General features: G+C 38.6%; 1 protein-coding gene across 1 annotated transcript in view; it reads right to left on the minus strand.

Annotated features, from left to right (window-relative positions):
* Prkci (protein kinase C iota) overlaps positions 1–20,572 on the minus strand; it is a 69,407-nt gene that overhangs the window by 27,294 nt on the left and 21,541 nt on the right. The window contains exons 3-8 of the mRNA XM_008830114.3: positions 13,286–13,375; positions 11,947–11,997; positions 9,047–9,132; positions 7,552–7,692; positions 3,928–3,982; positions 2,743–2,801 (exon numbers count right to left, since the gene is read on the minus strand). Coding sequence (XP_008828336.1) covers positions 2,743–2,801; positions 3,928–3,982; positions 7,552–7,692; positions 9,047–9,132; positions 11,947–11,997; positions 13,286–13,375 — 482 coding nt within the window. The remainder of the gene's footprint in view (positions 1–2,742; positions 2,802–3,927; positions 3,983–7,551; positions 7,693–9,046; positions 9,133–11,946; positions 11,998–13,285; positions 13,376–20,572) is intronic.

The following is a 20,572-nucleotide window of genomic DNA, read 5'->3' on the forward strand; positions in this document are numbered from 1 at the left end:
GAGACCCTGTCTCAAAAAAAAAAAAAAAAAAAAAAAAAAAAGTACTATGCTCACTACATTTTCTGGAAAATGATAAAAGTATTAACAGCTTAAATTAAATCTTAATTAAGGTTGCAAGATTTAATAGACAAACTAACAATAGAATGACAAGTTGAAAAATAAAAAAGTATCTTATGCTGACACTATACACTCAACAGATTGGCTTAAAGGAGACTGACTACACGAGTGTGGACAAGAACAGAGGCAACCAGAGCTTATACACCACTGATGGAAATGTGAACTGACACAAGCAGAAAACTAGCCACTGTCTTTGAAAATTGAACATACATGTGACTCAACAATTCTAATTATATACCTAACAGAAACCTATATATGTGTACCAAAATGATTGACTGATTCATGCAGTACTGGGGACTGAACCCAGGGCCTCATGTATGCCAGGTAAGTATTCTATCATTCAACATTTCTCCAACCCATTTTTGTTCACTTTTTATTTTGAGACAGGTCTTCACTAAGTTGCCTAGGTAGGTATCCCTCCTGTTCAGCTTCCTGGGTAGCTGGGATGACATACAGGCTTTCACCACCAAACCACATGATTGTTCATATAATATATATATAATAGTAATTCCCACCAAAGGAGGAACAGAATTAACAGGACAGCTAAACTGAAACAGTGAAAATAAATGAAATAGTGCTCTATAACACAGGCAGATTCTATGCAGTGAAAGAAGTCAGAGAAATACACACTATATGATTCTATTTCTACAGTTGGAACAAGAGCAGAAAAACACAAGCTAATCTGTGGTGAGAAGACAATGGTTATTTTTAAGGGACGGGAAGGGAGTACTGGTAACTGAAGGCACAAGATGGCCTCTGGAATCTGGGTGGATCCTGCTTCTGAGTTGTCATTACAGTGCTCACTGTGGAAATTCATCTAGCTAAACCTCATCATCTGTGCACTTGTTTGTGCATTTCTACAATTTAAAGGATATTAAAAACTTAAAGGCAGACGAGTCTTTGGTAAACAATCAAACCAATAATGAAGATGATGCTAGAATCAAAGACCAGATGAAAAAAGACATTAGCTTTATACAGAGCTGAACAAAGAGGATTCATTCTTTATTAAGAATTTCTTCCTTTGTCTGACTCCTTTAACCTGTGAACAAAACAAGGGAAGATTTGGCTACAGTGACAGGATGAATTATAAAAGGCAACAATCTTGGCAATGCAAAAGTAAACATGCAGGTAAAAGAAAAAACAGAGAAAGAATAGTGGAGATAAAATGGAGTGGAGACAAGGACAAAGCTGGGTAGAGAAGCATGGGGGTCGGGGGGGGGTAGTCTGAAGGACCAGGAGATTAAGGTCATCCTCAGCTACACAGGGAATGGGCTACATGAGACCTTGTCTCAAAAATCTAAAAGGAAAAAGAAATCCTGACTAAAATAGAACAAGAGACTATGAGACTAAAAACATTGTGGCTTTGCCACAATATTCTGCATATTATTATAACAAAGAGAATTACAAAACAATAATCTATCAAACACTAGAAAGAGAAAAGAAAAAAGGAAGGGAATCTTTCAGGGCTAAAAATCTGAAAGATAACATTATTCACATAACTAGAAATGACTAGAAAAGTTTGCCTTCAAGATGCCAAACAGGGAGAAACAGAGAGTTTCTGTTCCACTAGAAATTTTTCTAAAACTGGCTATCATTTTAATTAAATATTTTTTGAATTTCTGTTTTTACAAAGAAAAAACTTGGGGCTTGAGAGATGGTTCAGTAAGCAGTTAAGAAGCTTGTTGCAGGGCTGGAGAGATGGCTCAGCAGTTAAGAACACTGACTGTTCTTGCAGAAGATCCAGGTTTGAATCCCAGCACCCACACGGCAGCTAACAACTGTCCGTAACTCCAGTCCCAGGGGATCCAACAGCTTCTTCTGACCTCCACGGGCATTGCACAACATGGGTGCACTTACCTACATGCAGGCAATACACATAAAATAAATAAAAGTCAAAAAAAAATTTAAATTAAAAAAAAAGAAAGCTGTTGCTCTTGCTTTAGAAAATCTAAGTTTAGTTCCTAGCACCCATATCAGGTGGCTCACAACCACCTGTTACTCCAGCTTCAGAGGATCTGATACTCTCCTCTGGTCTCTGTGGGCTCCTGCACACATGTGGCATACACTTACACAGACACAGGCATAGGCATACATATATACATATACAAGCCCATCAACCTGAGTTGGATCCTCAGAATCCATGTAAAGGTAGAAGGAGAGAACCAATTCCACAAAGTTGTCCTCTGACCTCCATAAGTACACCATGGCATGTATACTCCCTCATCCTTACACACCACACCCCATACACATACACACACACATTTTTATAAAGGGCAATTAGGATATTCAATCATTTATAAATTTAAATAAACAATGTATCCCACAAAATGGAAGTTTACAATATATTTCAAGCAATATTATCAAATATTCTAAATGCTATTTTTACATATATTATAATTTTTGTTTATGCTATCTTAAAGTGAAAATAAGTTTTCCCAAATTATTTCCTATTTAAATAACAATTATTAAGTTAAATCAGAATAAAACTCTAGAATCATTAAAAATTTTTCTTCTATTTTCCTCTGACAATTTACTACCTAAGCAGGTCCATATGTTACATTTCTAAAAGATTATGCCTTAGCAGAAAGCCAATGACAAAATGTATAGCAAGACAAATTATCTTACCTCCTTTTCTTCACCAACTTGGTCCAAACTCTCATGACTTGAAGGATTATATGGAATTACTAAAAATTCAGTGCCAAATATAAAAAAAAAAGAAAAACTATCAATGTTGAATTTGACATGAAATTTTTCTTTTGATGATTTCTTCTTAGTTCTTACATATGAATAATTTTAAGACTGAGTATTTTTCCTAACAAACACATTTGATATTATGAATAAATTTAAGAATAAAAATCCTAATCTTTGCAGCCAAGTGCTGCTTTTAGCAAATATTTCTACTCTTTTCCTCTTCTTTACAAATGAAACAAATCTTTCTATAAGACTGATACTGGACATCGGAGTTTTTCACATGACTGGAGCCTAGAGATTGAGGGCCTCTGCCCTTCACATCTCATTTTCTTCATATTCAAAAATGTCTGACTACCACAGAGATCAAGGAACGAACTGACAAGGTAGGGCCTCTATTCCTTAAAGCTACTGGAGCGTGTGCGTGCATGTGTGCGTGCCAAAGCCCATAGCTTTTAGACTTTTCAAGTTTCTTCTATGACCAACAGACAACATTCTGTCCTTTAGAAAAATTCTCTTAGCTTCCAAATTTCCAAAAGCATGCTTAAGATTTTGTTCCTATTTAATATTTTAACATGTATCACATTTTAGACATTGCTATATTCTGTATCTCTGTATTTTTCATCTTCTGATAAGCTTTTGAATAAAATCAAGCCACTTGAACACAATCAACATGGCTCCAAAATCAGCTTTATGTTTTTTCATTGTGGAAAAAGAAACTAAGCTTGCTAATTTCAATGATTCTCAAAAGTATTTATCTGAAATATAAGTCGTTTGTTAGTTTACATAGTTGTCTTTTTATGCTAAATATGTATATTGAAATATTATAACTAATCTCACCACCACAAAATATGCTTAGATACTTTATTGCTTTTAAACATAGGTAGAGAGTCTCCCACATGATAGTGGAAATAAGGCTACAGGAGGTGGAAAGAGGTTAGCAAGGGAGATGGAAGAGAAAAAGGGGAGAAGCAGCAACAGAAATTTTGTTGAAAATGCCATAATAATAATAATAATAATAATAATGCCAATTTAAAAAAATAAAGAAATGAAGTTCAACATGAGAAACTTCATTTGATAAAACAGTTCCCCAAGTCATCTCCAGCTGCTCCTCACTCTTACCTGTCTGTGCGTGGTCTGAATGTATGGATGACTGGTCCATGGGTATCACTGGCTCCTACAAATATTTACAAAGACACAGTACCTTAGAAGAGTCTAAGTCCCAATACCTCTATAAATGCAGAAATAACAGTATTTCAATGAGACATAGCACACTGAAATTTAAATGTGAGATTATAAGTGAGATGAATTACATTTGAAAAAAATTTGTGTTTTGCCTGCATGTATAGAAGTGTATTTGTGTGTGTGTGTGATGCCCATGAGGCCAGAAGAGGGTGTTAGATCCCCCAGTACTAGAGTTATGGATGGGTGTTGGCTACCATGTAGTTACTGAGAACTGTGGAAGTTGGTTCTTTCCTTCCAGTGTGAGATCTGGGGATTGAACTCTGGTCCTTGGGCTTCCAAAGCAATTGCCTTTACCTGCTGAGCCATCCCATTGGCCCTGATTTGGTTATCTTTTTATATCTGTCAATAGCCTCATTGTTTTTAGCATAAAAGCTTGCTGTATGTCTTCACTGTAACTTATTTAATTGGTTCCTTGTGATCGAACATTTGAATTGTTTTCTAAGTTCTGTAAAGAAAATTGTAATGAACTTCCAGTAAATAAATCTTATTTCCTGAAGGATCTAGGAGTAGAGTTATTAAGTTAAAAGAAAACCAGGGTGTATCGTTCTAAATTATCCAGTGGAATGATTATACCATCCCTATTCATAGGACTTTGTTCTTTGCTGCTGTGATAAATGCCTTGACCAAAAGCAGCTTGGGGAGGAAAGGGTTTATTTCAGTTGCAATTCTGGGTCACAATCCACCACTGAGGGAAGGTAGGGAAGAACCTATGTAGGAGCTGAAGCAGAAACTATGGGGGAATGCTGCTTACTGGCTTTCTTCCCCTGGCTTGCTAAGGTACAGCCCAGACCCACCTGCCTAGGGATGGCACCACCCACAGTGGGATAGGCCCTCCTACATCAGTTAGCAATCCAGAAAGTGCCCTGTAACACACCCACAAGCCAATCTGATGGAGGCAATTCTTCAGCTGAGGTTTCCTCCTCCCAGATGTGTCAAGTTGACCACATAGATTGTCCATCATAGACCTTCTTTGGAAATTTGTGAAAATAAGTTATAGCTGGTGACTTGCTGGTATGAGGATTATTTAGCTAGATTGTTAAAGTTTTAGAATGGGTTTGTAGTTAAAGGTGGGGGGACCCACAATTTTAAGTAAAATGGAAGACTAAGAATTATAAGCAAGCTGGGCATGATGGTACATGCCTTTAATCCCAGTAAGCAGAGTCAGGTGGATCTCTGTGAGTTCAAGGCCAGCCTGGTCTACATTGTGAATTCCAGGCCAGCTGGGGCTACAGGGAGACCCTGTCTCAAAAAGACCAAAAAAAAAATTATAAGCATAATTTATCCAGGTTTCTGTTTATGCTGGTTAGTTTTTTGTTTTTTGTTTTTGAAATTAAAAAAAAAATATATTTTTTTTAATGTGTATGTGTGTAAGTGCACCTGTGTTTTGCAATGCTCATGGAAGTCAGGAGAAGGTCTGGATTCCCTGGAACTGGAGTTAGGACCGTTGTTAGCCACTATGTGGGTGCTGGGAAGTGAACCCAGGTTCTCTGCAAGTGCAGCTAGTGTTCTTAACCACTGAGTCATGTCTCCATGCTAGTTCCCGTTAGTTTAGTGTCTGAAGTGTTATGTTTGCTATTTAAAGTTTGAGGTTACTGTAAGACAAGTATTTTAAATTTTAATGTTTTTACTTTTTAATTAAAACATTTTATAGAAAAAAAATAGGGGATATACAAATGAATAAGGAAAATTTTGGGTCGGGCGTGGTGGCGCAGTACACACACACACACACAAATTAAATAAATAAATAAATAAATAAATAAATAAATAAAATCTTTTAAAAAGATGTCCAAAAAAAATAGATGACCAAGGGGGCCAGAGGGGTGGCTCAGCAGTTATCAGAGCTTATTGCTCTTCCAGAGGACTCGAGTTCCCAGCATACACATTACAGGGTCCACAACTACCTATAACTCCAGCTCCAAGGGATCTAACATCCTCTTTTTTGGCCTCCACGGAGACCCATCCTGAACATGGCACATAACCACACAAATACACATAAAAATCTTTGAAAAAATGATCAAATTATATTTTTCAGTGAGAAAAATAACTAGGAAAGGATGCATGTCCATGGCCTAACTTTTACTAAAAGCACATAAAAGAAAAAGATACATTCAATGTAATGAGCAAAATTATTCAACACCTTAAATGACTAAGAATCATTGCTTCTTCTACAAATTCTAAAAGGGAAAAAGTGGGAGAAGGAGAAGCAGGGTATTAAAATATCAAAGAGACATGAATCAAATGCAATTTGGATCCTGTTTCATAATGAAAATTTTAACTCTCATCGCACAACTGAAATTTTGAACACTGCCTAGATTGACAGTTTATATAAAAAGCTTATTTAGACGGGCATGGTGGTGCACACCTTTAATCCCCTCTAGAGGCAGAGGCAGGTGGATCTCTGTGAGTTCAAGACCAGCCTGGTCTACACAGCGAGTTTCAGGACAGCTGGGACTACAGGGAGACCCTGTTTCAAAAAAACCAAAAAAAAAAAAAAAACCCAAAACAAAACAAAACAAAAAAACAAAAACTAAAACAAAACAAAAGCTTATTTAATTGGTTCTTTGTGATTGAACATGTGAATTGTTTTCTAAGTTCTGTTTTAGCTATATTCTTAAAAGTCTTTTAGAGACATCTACTAAAATATGTTTCAAAATAACTCCAGGTAAGGGAGGTTAAGTGGATGGGATTACAGATGAAAGCAAGACTGGTCATGGCTGCTGGACTGGAGCCAGGTGGCTGGTATGCGGGGGTTTACTACATTGTTTCACCCACTCTCATATGCTTCTATTTTTCCATATATAAAATCACATTTTTGAGGAATTTTTTTTTTAATCCACTTTTTTTTTGGTCTTTTTGAGACAGGGTCTCCCTGTAGCCCCAGCTGTCCTAGAACTCATTATGTAGACCAGGCTGGCCTTGAATTCACAGAGATCCGCCTGCCTCTGCCTCTGGGAGTGCTGAGATTAAAGGTGTGCGCCACCACGCCCGACCCAAAATTTTCCTTATTCATTTGTGTATCCCCTATTTTTTTTCTATAAAATGTTTTAATTAAAAAGTAAAAACATTAAAATTTAAAATGCTTGTCTTACAGTAACCTCAAACTTTAAATAGCAAACATAACACTTCAGACTTTTTACCTGACCTCTACGTAGGATAGACACTAAACTAACGGGAACTATACATTAATGAGTTTAGCTCAAGAAAAGAGGGGGGGAAACCTCTTAAATGTTCTTTCTACATCTTTGTAATTTTAGACCAGAGAATTTTATACTAGGAAGATCAAACAAAGAAGTAACTATATCCTATAAGCAAATGTTATCAGAGTTATTTCAAAACTTTCAAAGTTTATAATATCTTAAGTGGAATGCAAGGAATTCTTACACACTTTCTGTAACAATTTTCTGCGATGAAGTTCTATAGCAGCTTCTGTTTTAACCCTGTTTCAGAAATATTGAGGCATGCTACATATATGTGTGTACAAACAAAAATCCCATGTCTTACCGGTGGCAAAGAATGCCGTCCACACTCAATGGTGACAAGCTTGTGGCACTTCTTATGGACCAAGAGTTTGCAATTGATGCACTTATACCCTTGGCGTCCAAGTCCCCATATTCTGTCTGTGCAGATAGCACAGTGAGCACGCTGTGAAGGGCAAATTCAAGAGTACTTTATCATCAAACACGGGTCATAGCTACTTATAACAGTTTGTTCATAAAGATTAAAAAATGCCCAGTGTGGTGACACCCAAAGGGAAGAGGCCAGCCAGGGCTATACAGTGAGGCCCTGTCTCAAAACAAACAAAAAACCCATTAAGTATTTAAAAAATAAGTGACTTCTTTCTCCAACTGAATCTCCTTTATTTTAACAGTTGTTGGCCCATGACAAAAATCAAAAAGGAATTTCCTCATACATAATTTTTCAAAGGTTATGAAGGCCAGTGAAAAATAAACAGAAAGAGAATGAAATTTACAACCATGTTTTTTCTGATATTAAGCTCAAGAAATTTCCATTTTCACAAAAATTTCACAAGCAATAAAACAAAAAAGTGAATAAAGCTTGAAAACCTATCCAGACTATGCAGAGGTCACACCAAAGCTCCACTTTCTTAAAGGACTTAATAGGTAAAGCAACTAACTTCATGTTTCAAAAAGCCTTTGTCAGTGCTAATGGGAATAAGCATTTAGGGATCTCAGGGGGTCATTTCTACTGGCATTAATGCGTTAAGGACTTGACATTAGTTGTAGTATGGAACCGAAATCCATAAATGTATGTTATCAAGAGAACTTAACCCAGGTATGGTAGCTCATACCTGTAATCCCAGCACTTGGGAATCTGAGGCAAAAGGACTACCACAAGTCTAGGCCAACCTCAGCTACACAATAAGAATGTGTCCCCCCCCCACCCCCCCGCACGTAACTCTTGCTTTACTACTTACTGGCTGAAAATCTTAGACAAGTCACTGAATTGCCCTGTCCTTCATTCTCCTCATCCATAAAATGGACATATACAGTACCTATCTCACAGGGTTGTTGTAAGGACAAGTGAGTTGATACAGGAAAGCATTTGGGAAACTCTTTTCTAAACAGTGAAAATTAAATTACAACATTGCAGGGCTTTCAAAACCAACCCTGCTCATTTTCTAGCTGCTCAGAATTAGATTTAAATGTACAGTTTTCTTAAATGTATAATTTCCTTAGCTGGGATAACCAAGTAATTCATCATCTGAGCTGAGCCTTTTTTTTTTTTTAATCTGGAACATCTTTATAGTGATGGGGGCTCTGAGTGTAGCTCAGTGAGGCAGAGTGTGGAAGGCTGGGGTGAAAGAAGACACTATATAAACAGAGGCATAGTGACACTAACTGGCCATGTAAGGCCACGCTGCCTACTCCTTTAAAAGGAAATCAGAAGATGCAATGACAAAGCTACTTTTCTCTCATAAAATGGAAACACAGAAAGAGATGTCATAAATTATCAGCATTCATCAAAATAAGTTTACCCTGTTGAAACGTTTGGCTTGAAAAGTGTGACCATTTGCACAATAAAGCTTTCTCCATCGGCGCGCACCTCTGCGGTAGATGGATTCTGAAGATGAAGTTTAAAAAGGAAAAAAAAGCAAGTGTGAATAACAGTCACTTAATAACTAAATCTGACTTTTATATGATATTTATTGCAGAAAAAAGAAACAGTGATGCAAACTGGAACCTGAAAAGGCTATGCAGGTTCTCTTAAGGACAAGGTGAAATCAAGTCCAGGGAGCATGACTGTTAGAATAATTACTATCACTTTTCTTTTTAAAAAATTTCCCCCTAGTTTTTAAAAAAATGTATTTTTATTATGCGTATGAATGTTTTGATTCCATGTATGTATGTACATCCATGAGTTCAATGGCTGTGGAGGTCAGAAAAGGGCACTGGATCCCCTGATGGTTGTTAGCTGCTATGTGGGTGCTAGGAACTAAATCCAAGTCCTTTGAAGAGCAGCCAGTGGTCCTAACTGCTAAGCCATCTCTCTAGCTCCTCCCCAGATGTTTTATTTGAGAAAAATTGATGCTCAAAGAAAGTTTGGGGAGTAAACACCTGCATCCTTCAGCTAGCTTATCAATGACCACTGCTCTGTCATATTTGCGGTCTTCTCTATAAAGGCTTCCTTTTTTCAGAACCATCTGGACGATGCAGACATCAGGAAGCTTATTTGACCGCAGACTAAGGATATTATAATTTCATAGAACCACAGTGTTATTACCATGCCTTAGAAAACCAACTTCAGTGTCATTCAATGTGAAGCTCATATACAAATTTCCTTAACCAAAAGCTCCTAAAGTGCCTTCTTTCAAAGCTATCATTTTCCAACCAGAACAAATCACCACCAGGCATTACATTTGGATTGTCTGTCTGGTTGGTTGGTCTCCATCTCTTAACATATTCAAAAACAGTCTGCCGTCCCTATTCTTCAAGTGTTAAGCAGTGGTCTTAGCTCCACATTCTGGGGCAACTTCATGAACAGTCAGTACTAAATACTTTAGACAAAAATAATATAGATATGGTGTTGTATTTCTTATGGCACTGCATCAAGAGGCACACAAATGCCAGAACATCAGCTCCTGCTACCGACAATCTCCTTTACAAGTGATGATCATGATCTCTTCATTGCAAAGTATAGTTTACTTCATATAATTAATCTATGAATTATATTTTGTAGCCTCATTTTCAACAAACTTTTCTCCTTTTTTTGTTTTTGGCACGGTTCTAGGGTTTAACCCAAGACCTCTCCATGCTAGGCAAACATTCTACCTCTTGGCTATAGCTCCAACCCACTCCAAAGGTTTTTATATGAATGCTAGTTTTAAACACAGAGGAAGAGGTTACAAAAGATCAAATCTAGTCCACTTCTTATTTTGGCAATCTATCACTATTATATTTGTTGCCTACTAGTCATTACTGGTAATATTCCTTGTTAATGCTAGGGAATGTTTCTAAAATCTTATTTTAAAACAAATTTACTATTTCAAATTAATGTAGCAAATACCAGCTACAACACTCTCAGAAATCTTTGCAGAGCTGGGAATTAAAACCAGGGCCTAAATTAAAACCCTTGCAGAGCTGGGAATTAAAACCAGGGCCTAAAACATGCTAGGAGAAATCTTGAGATTAGCACAATGCATAACATTAAACAGATTATTTTAATTATACATTACTAGCAACAGCCAAAGCATTTTAATCTAAAGGAGCATCCCATTCCAGACATTTTTAGAATGACCTCGATGTACCTTAAAATTAAACATTTTACTATTGTCTGAGAATTAAAAAGGACCAAGAGACCACAAATAGTTACCGATTTTCCTCTAGAGTTTAGTAATATTTATTTTACTGGGGAAGAGATGGCTTCAAAAACTCCGCCAATAAATGTAAAAAAGGAAGTGAAGCGCAATGGAAAGTCCAGACATTTTATTTTACAGAGAAACATACCACGGACTACAGTAGATTCAGGTGGACATAGGATCCTCAAAGCAAGAGCCATAATGCCAAGTCTTTCAAAAGTCTGGCTCTGGACAAGGAGACACCTACTTTCTCCAGAAGCTCTGTAAAGACGGCCTGCACTGGCTTTAAGTCCTCTGTCACTGGAAGCCCAGCTGAACGAAGCCTGAACTTTCACTACTACCTAGTTTCACCACTGCCTGACGCTCTACTTATTCCTTGTATGTCCCCATCTTCCTGGGCAGCACATTACGTCCATTTCAGATTAGAGCTCCTCATTTGTCCCTGCTCACCAAGAGGCATGAAGTCATAGAATTAGAAGTTTAGAGTTGAAAATCTCAATTCAAAACAGAACATCCACTACTATTCTTTTTAAAGTCATGGATTTATTTTTAAAGTCTTTTTAAAGTCAGAAAAATCATAAATGAAAATGCATTTTCATAATGACTCCTAACAACATGTCTGCTGAAGTACTTGTAAGTGAAGTGTCATGTAAATTATTCTCAAATGATATAGCACATATATGTACATACATAAAGCAACAAAACAAAGGGTCTATTAGGTATATATGTACCTGCATATGTGCATACACAAACAGCTACAAGGGTAAACAGAAAAAATGCTATATCTGGACAAAGGATAAACAGATATATTTGTTCCCAATGTTTCAAATTTTCAACAGATTTGAAAATAATCTAAAATGTAAAAGCATGAAACCACATGACTTAATTTTCCTTTTATATGTACAATTACGTCAGTTGTAACTAGCCGAATTTCATCAAGCAAAAATGGAGCTTAGGCAGTTACTAATATATTTCAAATTAGACTAAAGAAATAGAAAACAAATCAAACAAAGTTTTATTTCTGACTTCTTTTCAATAGTAAATAACTCTTCAAGTGTATAGAGTACTATAAAACTCACTATCTTCTCCTGGACAAGGCATTCCAGGACGTTCTGGCACACAAGGAAATACTGAAAGAAAACAAATTAAAATTAGGTAACAGCATTTTTTTTTTTTGGTCTTTTTGAGACAGGGTCTCCCTGTAGCCCCAGCTGGCCTTGAACTCACAGAGATCCGCCTGCCTCTGCCTCCCAAGTGCTGGGACTAAAGGTGTGCGCCACCATGCCCGGCAGCAGCGTATTTAAAATATACAAATCATATACAATTAAAACTAACCCAAATTTCAAAGTGACTTGAGGCACTTGAGATCAGATCTTTAGCATATGGCCAATATCATTTGTTGAAGGTACCCACTTTACTAAGGCTACATAAAGACAGTTTTTGTGAAAACAAATCTATTTATAAGCAACCCAGTAGAAGTTCAAATGACTAATTCTAATCCCTTGTTATTAATCACTAATGTTTTTGTCCTTAAAGAAATTATCTATTATTTAAAAAAATCCCTGCTATAGTGAATTATTCAACTACAACAATGTATACAAATGTTAAATATAGAACAAAAGAGTTTTTAAAAAGATATGCACTAAATTCAGGAAGGAATTAGCACCAGCAACAACACCAAAAGAACCCCCCAAATATAAGTTTATATTAGGGCTATAAATTTATAAACACACCAAATAAAAACCCTCTTGTTTTTGAGACAGAGTCTCCCCTATAGCCTCAGTTGGCCTGGAACTCACTATGTAGTTCTCACAGAGATCCACCTGCCTGTACCTCCCAAGTGCTGGGGCTACAGGTGACTAAATGTAAACTTTTGAAAATAGATCTAAGATGTGGTATTAGGAGCAATGAAATGTAAGACTGTTCTCGTGTGTGTATGTGTGTGTGTGTTTGCTTAAGCCAACATTGTGTTAGGCATACTCTACAACTAAGCTAAGTCCCCAGCTCTTGTTTTTTTCAGACATGGTCTCACTATGTAGCTCAGGCTGGCCTGGAACACAAGATCCTCTTGCCTCTGCCTCCAAGTTTTAGGATAACAGGAAGTGCCACCGTCTGAATGGCTGATTATTTCTCACCCCACTACCCAGAATGACTTCTAGAAGCTGACTGGAATGTCTAACTTGTGAGGCAACAGAGATCACATCTTACTATCCTAGAAGACTACACAGATAATACATTTCTCCTAGAGTGGAAAAAGCAGAATCCCTTTATCTTCTCCAGCATCTGAAAACACAACTGAAGGACAGCTGCACGGGGATGACGGCACACAATAAAATGACACCAGCATTAGTTTTTAAATGGCCAATAATAATCTTTTTAAATTACAGCTCTGCAGGAGTAAAGTGATTGCTCTCTTACCATGAATCAAGAGTTCAGAATCTTTGTTTAGCTCATAAAGCCGGAAGGCTTCTTCTAACTCCAACTGAGATGATACTGTGCAAGGGTCTCCTAAAAAATATGAAGAGCAAAGTTCAACTTCAAAACCTCTAGTGATATGATTATTGAACAAACTCCATAAATAATACCTGGGGGAACATCTGGCAAGAACAGATGTTCAGATAGTTCCTTAGACATTTGACTCTCTGAAGTAGACAACATAACATCCATTTCTATTTGCACAGATTACATGAGGTTCAGACATCAAATGTTATTAATGCACACCCACTCTAGTCTTAATAACGTATACATATTTAACATACAGCAAACATATCTACTCAGACCACATTTTAAACTGTTATGGCCCCATGAGATAGGCATGGTCAACAGCAAGCGTCTCCCCCACCCCCTTCTTCTTATTCAGTATTGTGGATCGAACCCAGAGCCTCATGCATGCCTGGCAGGAGCTCTACCATGTAGACCCAGCCCCATTCCCTTTTTTGGTCTGTTTGGGGATAGGGTCTCACTAAATTACTCAGGCTGGTCTTGAACTCATTGTAGACCAGGCTGGTCATGAAAATATAATCTTCCTGCCTCAGCCTTCCTGTGCCACCAGGCCTGCCTACCAGTTTATTCAGAAGAGGAATAAAATCAGCTCTACTGCCATACTGTGGTTGGTTAGGGTTGTCTCCAAGTAATGATTTTGCCATCATTTTTCATTCACATTACAATCCTGGTCAAATAAGGCACAGGAAAGAAACCACTAAAGTACTCCAAACTAAGAACAGTCTAACTTGAGCTACTTTTAAAACAGAGTATCTTGGGGCTGGAGAGATGGCTCAGTGGTTAAGAACACTGGTTGTTCTTGCAGAAGACCCAGGTTCAAATCCCAGCCCCCACGTGGCAGCTAACAACAGTCCATAACTCCAGTCCCAGGGGATCCGACGGCGTCTTCTGACCTCCACGGGCATTATACAACATGGGTGCAGTTACCTACATGCAGGCAATACATAAAATTTTAAAAAACAGTATCTTTTATTTTTTGACAATTTCACATATGTAAATAATGCATGTTGATCATATATGCTCCCAATTCCTCCTTCCAACTCCCCAAGACACCCCCAACATACTCCCCTCCCCCTTCATGTGCTCTCCTTTTTCTTTTCTTTTTTTGCTTTGTTTTGTTTTTTTTGAGACAAGGTAGCACTATGTAGCACTGGCAGGCCTGGAACTTGCTCTGTAGACCAGACTGGCCACGAAGTCAAGAAATCCTCCTGCCTCTGCTAGGACAAAAGACCTGTGCCACCAGGCCCAGCTTTAAGACCCCTTCTTTTCACATAACCACCAAGTCCAATTAGGGCTGCCTGTTGGAATACTGACTTGATCATGTGTAGGTAACCATGGCTGCAGTAAGTTCATGGGTGCAAAGATCATGTTACATTCTGTAGTCAGAATTTCACAGCACCTCTCCTAATCGTCTGCTAGTATTCTTCCCCGCGCCCCCTTTTCTGAGATGTTCTCTGAGCCTTGGAGTACAGATGCCCCATTTAGGGCTGATCACCTGAGCTACTTTTTAAAAAATATTTTATTTATTATTTTTATTTTATGTGTATGAGTGTATTGCCTGCATGTCTGTGAGTGCACCCGTAGCTTGCAATGCCGCAGAGGTCAGAAGAAGGCTTCAGATTCCCCTGGAACTGGAGTTAAGGACGGTTCGTAGCTACCATGTGGGTCCTGGGAATTGAACCCAGGTCTTCTGAAAGAGCAGTCAATGCTCTTAACTGCTAAGCCATCTCTCCAGCCCCTACTGAGCTACTTTTAAATGTAGTATGTGCAGTTTTAGTAAAACACACACAGAAGAGGGTGCTGACCAGCCAGAGCTGAGTCAAACCTGGTGGTCAAGAGGTGGCCTAACTCTTTGTACAATGACATTCCTTAATGAGCAAGTCATTTAGAGCAAAGCTGGAGCCTGAGCAGGTTCTTCCCTGCTGCCATTCTTGTGCTCATTCCTGTGGTTAGAGGAAACATTCCTACATGCTAGATGCCACCAACACTGCAGAAAACCTGATGGCTACCTGAGAAAAATGAAGTCATTTCTTTTCTGCATGAAATGGTAGGCAGATGGGAGTCCCAAAGGCTAGAAGACAGGAGAAATAGTTTTTGTAGACCGGACAGGATGAGTGAAGAAAGTCTGGCAATACTGTCACTGAAGGCAATACAGAAAATAGAAAATGTTCTCAAAGAAACAGTAGCTGCAGCTACAAAGATTGTAATGACTAGGCAGGAGGTTCAAAGTATCAAATAGTTTCTTTCAACTGCCAGATGGAAAGAAATGTCAAATACAAAATCATTTTCAGTGAAGCCTGGTTTTCAAAAAGTAGAAAAGACGTTTACTTCCAAGCCAAATCTCACCTGGTTTGAAAATAAAGCTACCTCTCAGGAGGCAGAGGCAGACGGATCTGTGTGAGTTCAAGGCCAGCCTGGTCTACATAGTGAGTTCCAGGTCAACTGGGTCTACAGGGAGATTCTGTCTCAGAAAGACAAAAAAGAAAGGAAAATAAAGCTACCTCTCACCCCTCACCCTACCTTCAGGTCATCAAAATGAGGACAGCCTAAGGGCAAAGATCAAATGTATGTTCTTCCACTAAACACTGAGATCTTAAGGTCTGTGTAAAACAATCTTTCAATCTCAGAAAAACTTGTAAGCTCTCTAAGCAAGAGGTATCAGAATATTAAAGGTGTTAATAAGTAGTCCTAAAACTCTCAGTTCAAAATAGAAAGGGTCCTGTCTCAAAGAGATCTGTGTGAGTGTGGCTTTTGTCTAATAGAGCACACTGTAATTTGATGCATAGCAGATCTACAATGTCCAATTCTGCAAAAGTCTATGAAAGCAACTGAGATGCAAATGTCTTTACTTATGAAAAAGAAGAATAAGGGCTAGAAAGATGGCTCAGCAGTTACAAACGTGTACTTTTCTTCCAGAGAATTCCCAGTACTTACACTGGGCAATTCACAACTACCTGCAACTCCTGCTCCAGAGAGGTCCAATGCCTCTGGCATCTGCTGCACCTGAGCATGTATGCAAACACATGTAATTAAAAATAATAAAAGGGGGCTGGAGAGATGGCTCAGCGGTTAAGAACACTGGTTGTTCTTGCAGAAGACCAGGTTCAAACACTAGCACCCACATGGCAGCTAACAACTGTCTGTAACTCCAGTTCCAGGGGATCCAACAGCCTCTTCTGTCTTCTGTGGGCACTGCACGACATGGGTGCACTTACCTACATGCAGGCAATACACACATATACATAAAATAAAAATAATAAAGTATTTTAAAAATAATAAAAATAAATAAATTAAAAAAAGCTCAGTTGGGCATGTGGTACATGCCTTTAATGGCAGTACTTGAGAAGCAGAAGCGGGTGGATCTCTGTGAGTTCCAGGCCAGACAGGGCTACACAGCGAGACCCTGTCTCAAAACAACAACTAACAGAAAGTTCAGTCATCCTTGGCTACACAGGGAGTCGGAGGCCATTATGGGATACATAACCCTGACATAAAATAAAACATAATTAAAGAAACAACCAAAACAAAACAAAACTGAATTAATGAAAAAGGAAGACTGACTCAGAAGGAAATGTCAAGTCATGGAAAAATCACTCAGCAGCAATGAGCTTTAGTGACGGAATTGCAGTATTTGCTATATAGTTCAAACTTTTCCTCTTTTGTGAACAGGACTATCCACTGAGGTATATATACTGCAGCATTATCAACAACAGCCAAGATAAGGAAACAATGCAAGCACTCATCAATGGATGGATTTTAAAAATCCATTTAAATCCAGGGTTAAAGGCTAGAAATGCTGTCATTTGCAACATGTAAGAGCCTGTATGACATTACAATAAGTAAGCCACACACAAAAGACAAATACTTCATGACTTCATTCCTATGCGGAATTTAATAAAGTCAAATTCAAGGAACTGGAGAGATTGATGGTTCCAAGAGGCTGGAACAAAGAGACATTTGTCAAACAGTACAAAGTTCCCCATTAGGAGTCTGTGCTCATGATGCATTGTATAGCATGGTCTTAGTTACTTTTCTTGTCTCTGGAACCAAGTACCTGAGAAGCAACTTAAAGGAGAGAGGATTCACTGGCTTTCAGGCTGAGGCGCGCAGTCCTCTTACTGGGGGGACCAGAAAGCAGAGCGGGTCACTGGAAGTGAGGCTGAGCTGTCTAACTCTGCAGGTGTACCTCAACCCCACATCAGCAACTCATTCTCCTGATGGGCTCCACCTCCTCAAAGGTCCATGACCTTCTCAAATAGCACCACTAGCTGGGGACCAAATTTCCACACACAGCAGCCTATGGGAGGCATGTCGTACTCAGTCCATAAAACACAATGACTACAACTAAGTGATTTTTGTGCGTCCAAGTGCTGCTGGAATTGAACATGGGGCCTCATATGTGCTAGACAAACACACTACCACTGAGTTAAATAAACACCACCTACACCACCCCCCAACCCCAAGAGTAGATTTTAAAAGCTCTCGCCACAAAGAAATGGTAATTATTTGAGGTGGTAAATACTAATTATCCTCATTTGATGATCATTCTACAACATGAGTGTATCAAAACATCATACTGCATCCCATAATTATATACTGTTAGTTAAAAATAAAATTAAAAATTTTAAACTATAATGAAAACTTTAAAAAAAAAAATCACATCTGGAGCTGGAGAGAGGGCTCAGCCGGCTGTTAAGAGCACTGGCTGCTCTTGCAGAGGACCCAGGTTTGATTCCCAGCACCCACACGGCAACTAACAACCATCCATAACTCTTGTTCCAGGTGATCTAACGTCATTTTCTGGCCTCCAAGGACACTGTACACAGGTGGTGCACTCACATACATGCAAGTAAACCCTCAAACACATAAAATAAAATAAATAAAAATGTTTAAAAAAAAAAAACACGTCAGTCCTTGTCCCATGTAAGAGTATAAGGGATCACTGGGTACTGGCCTGTGAGCATGTCTGTAGGGGGTTTTCCTAATTGCTAATTAATGTAGGAGGGGCAAGCCCACTGTGGCCAGAGTTTTATCAGAAAGGTAGCTGAGCAAGCATGTAAGCAGCATTCCTCCACGGTCTCTGCTTCAGTTCTTGACTCCAGGTCAAGTCTTTGGCCTTCCTGGATAATGGACTGTAACCTGTAAGCCAAATAAACCCTTTCCTCCCCAAACTGGTTTGGGTCAATGTTTTATCTCAGTAACAGAAACCAAAACAGAACAGTTACAAAATTATTATTCATCTAAAAACCATTTTGTTAGTTGAGCCTAATGGCTTACTTCTATAATCTCAGGAGGCAGAGCTGGAGGATCCCAAGTTACAAGGAAGCCTGGCTTAGACAGCAAGTTCATAACTAGCCACATAACAAGATCCTGTCTAAAACAATTTTGGGGGCTGGTGAGTTAGCATAGCAGGTAAAGGCACTGGCCCCAAAACTTGATGACCGTAGTTGGACTCTTCAAAGCTCATATGGTAGAGGGAAATAACTCCTATGAGTGGGCCTCTGACCTCCATGTACACTGTCATATGTGCACATGCTCCCCGCCCACACTAAACTATTTAATTAAAAAATGTTGAAACCCCAAATAGTTGGATTAAACAAACTAGTTTTTTTATATCAAAACAGTAAACTAGCTTCAGTAAAAGGAAGAAAAAAAAAGCAGTTGTCTTAAGTCTGTGAAAGAGATATGATTTTTATTTACGCCAACATAAAATCCCAGTTAAAAATTTTAACTTCTGCCAGGTGTGGTGGTGTATGCCTTTGACCCAGCAGAGGCAGGTGACTCTCTGAGTTCAAGGCCCTCCTGGTCTACATAGTTCCAGGCCAGCTGGGGCTACAGGGAGACCCTGTCTCAAAAAAAAGGACAAAAAAAAAAGTTAACTTCTTAAATGGTGTTTCTCATGTTAGAGAAATCAAATTACAGTCTTTGACCGATCCTAGAGATTTTTTCCCTCCAAATTAGCATATCCCAGTGCTGACAGGTAACAAAATTACAATTGGAAAACAATTATTATTGGGACTAAAGATAGCTCGGCAGTTAAGAGCACTTGTTGCTCTTGCAGAGGACCCAGGTTTGGTTTCCAGCATCCACATGGAGGCTGACAACTAGCCATAACTCTAGTTCCAGAGGATCCATCGCCCTCTTCTGGCATCCAGTAGGTACTGCATGCATGGGTGCACTTACATACACGCAGGCAAAAGATTCATACACATAAAAAAATAAAAAATATTTTTAATTATTGGGCCTGGAGAAATGGTTCAGCAGTTAAGAGCCCTTGTTCTTGCACAGGACCAAGATTTGGTTCGCAGCTCCATATAAGGCAGCACAACTACCTGTAACTCCAGTTTAAGGGGATGTGATGCCCTCTTCTGGCCTCCACAGGTACCAGCACACAAGTGGTGCATATATATATACATGCAGGCACTCACACATAAACATAAAACAATTCTTTACCAAATTATTATTATTATTGAATCTATGTGCCTAAAATTAAGATTGGCATTAGAATTTAAGGTAAGAAGGATTACACACACAGTTTAACTTTCTGCTTACAGAAAGAACAGGCTACTGATTCATAGTTTTCTCCAAAAAATTAGACCATTTAAAAGCTACTCAGGGATACAAAGCTATGAACTGAATTATAAGCAAAGACTGTTCCATCCAAAATTTACTATATGACCTAGGCTTACTAGGCCCACACCTTTAATCCCAGCACCTGAGAGGCAGAGGCATGCAGACCTCTTGAGTTCACGGTCAGATTGACCTACATAGTGTAAGACCAGCCAGCCAGAACTACATAGTAAGATCCCATCTCAAAACAAAACAAACAGCAACAACAAAAATTACTATATGAATGTTAACTAAAATATGCTGTTACTTTTGAAAAATAAACAGCAAGTCCCAATGCTTTTAAATCTCTATCAACTTAAAGCTAAATCAAGGAAAGGTTTGCTATTGGCTTTCTGTACATTTCACAGATGCTTGCTGAGCATGGAGTGCTGCTCCAGGCACTGGAGCTCCATGGATAGCAAAATAGACAAGATTTCTCTCATGGAGCTTATATTCCACACAGAGAAAAAGAAGAGAAAGGCGGGGGGGGGGGGGGAAAAAATGGAAGGAAGCTGCATTTCCCTGGATTTACAAGTGTTAACCAATATTATCCAAGGGGCGGGGGGGAGGAGGGGGAGGGGTTCCCTCAGGCAC

Source organism: Nannospalax galili, unplaced genomic scaffold (genome assembly GCF_000622305.1).
Source record: "Nannospalax galili isolate Female #2095 unplaced genomic scaffold, S.galili_v1.0 scaffold33, whole genome shotgun sequence".
Taxonomy (NCBI): Eukaryota; Metazoa; Chordata; class Mammalia; order Rodentia; family Spalacidae; genus Nannospalax; species Nannospalax galili.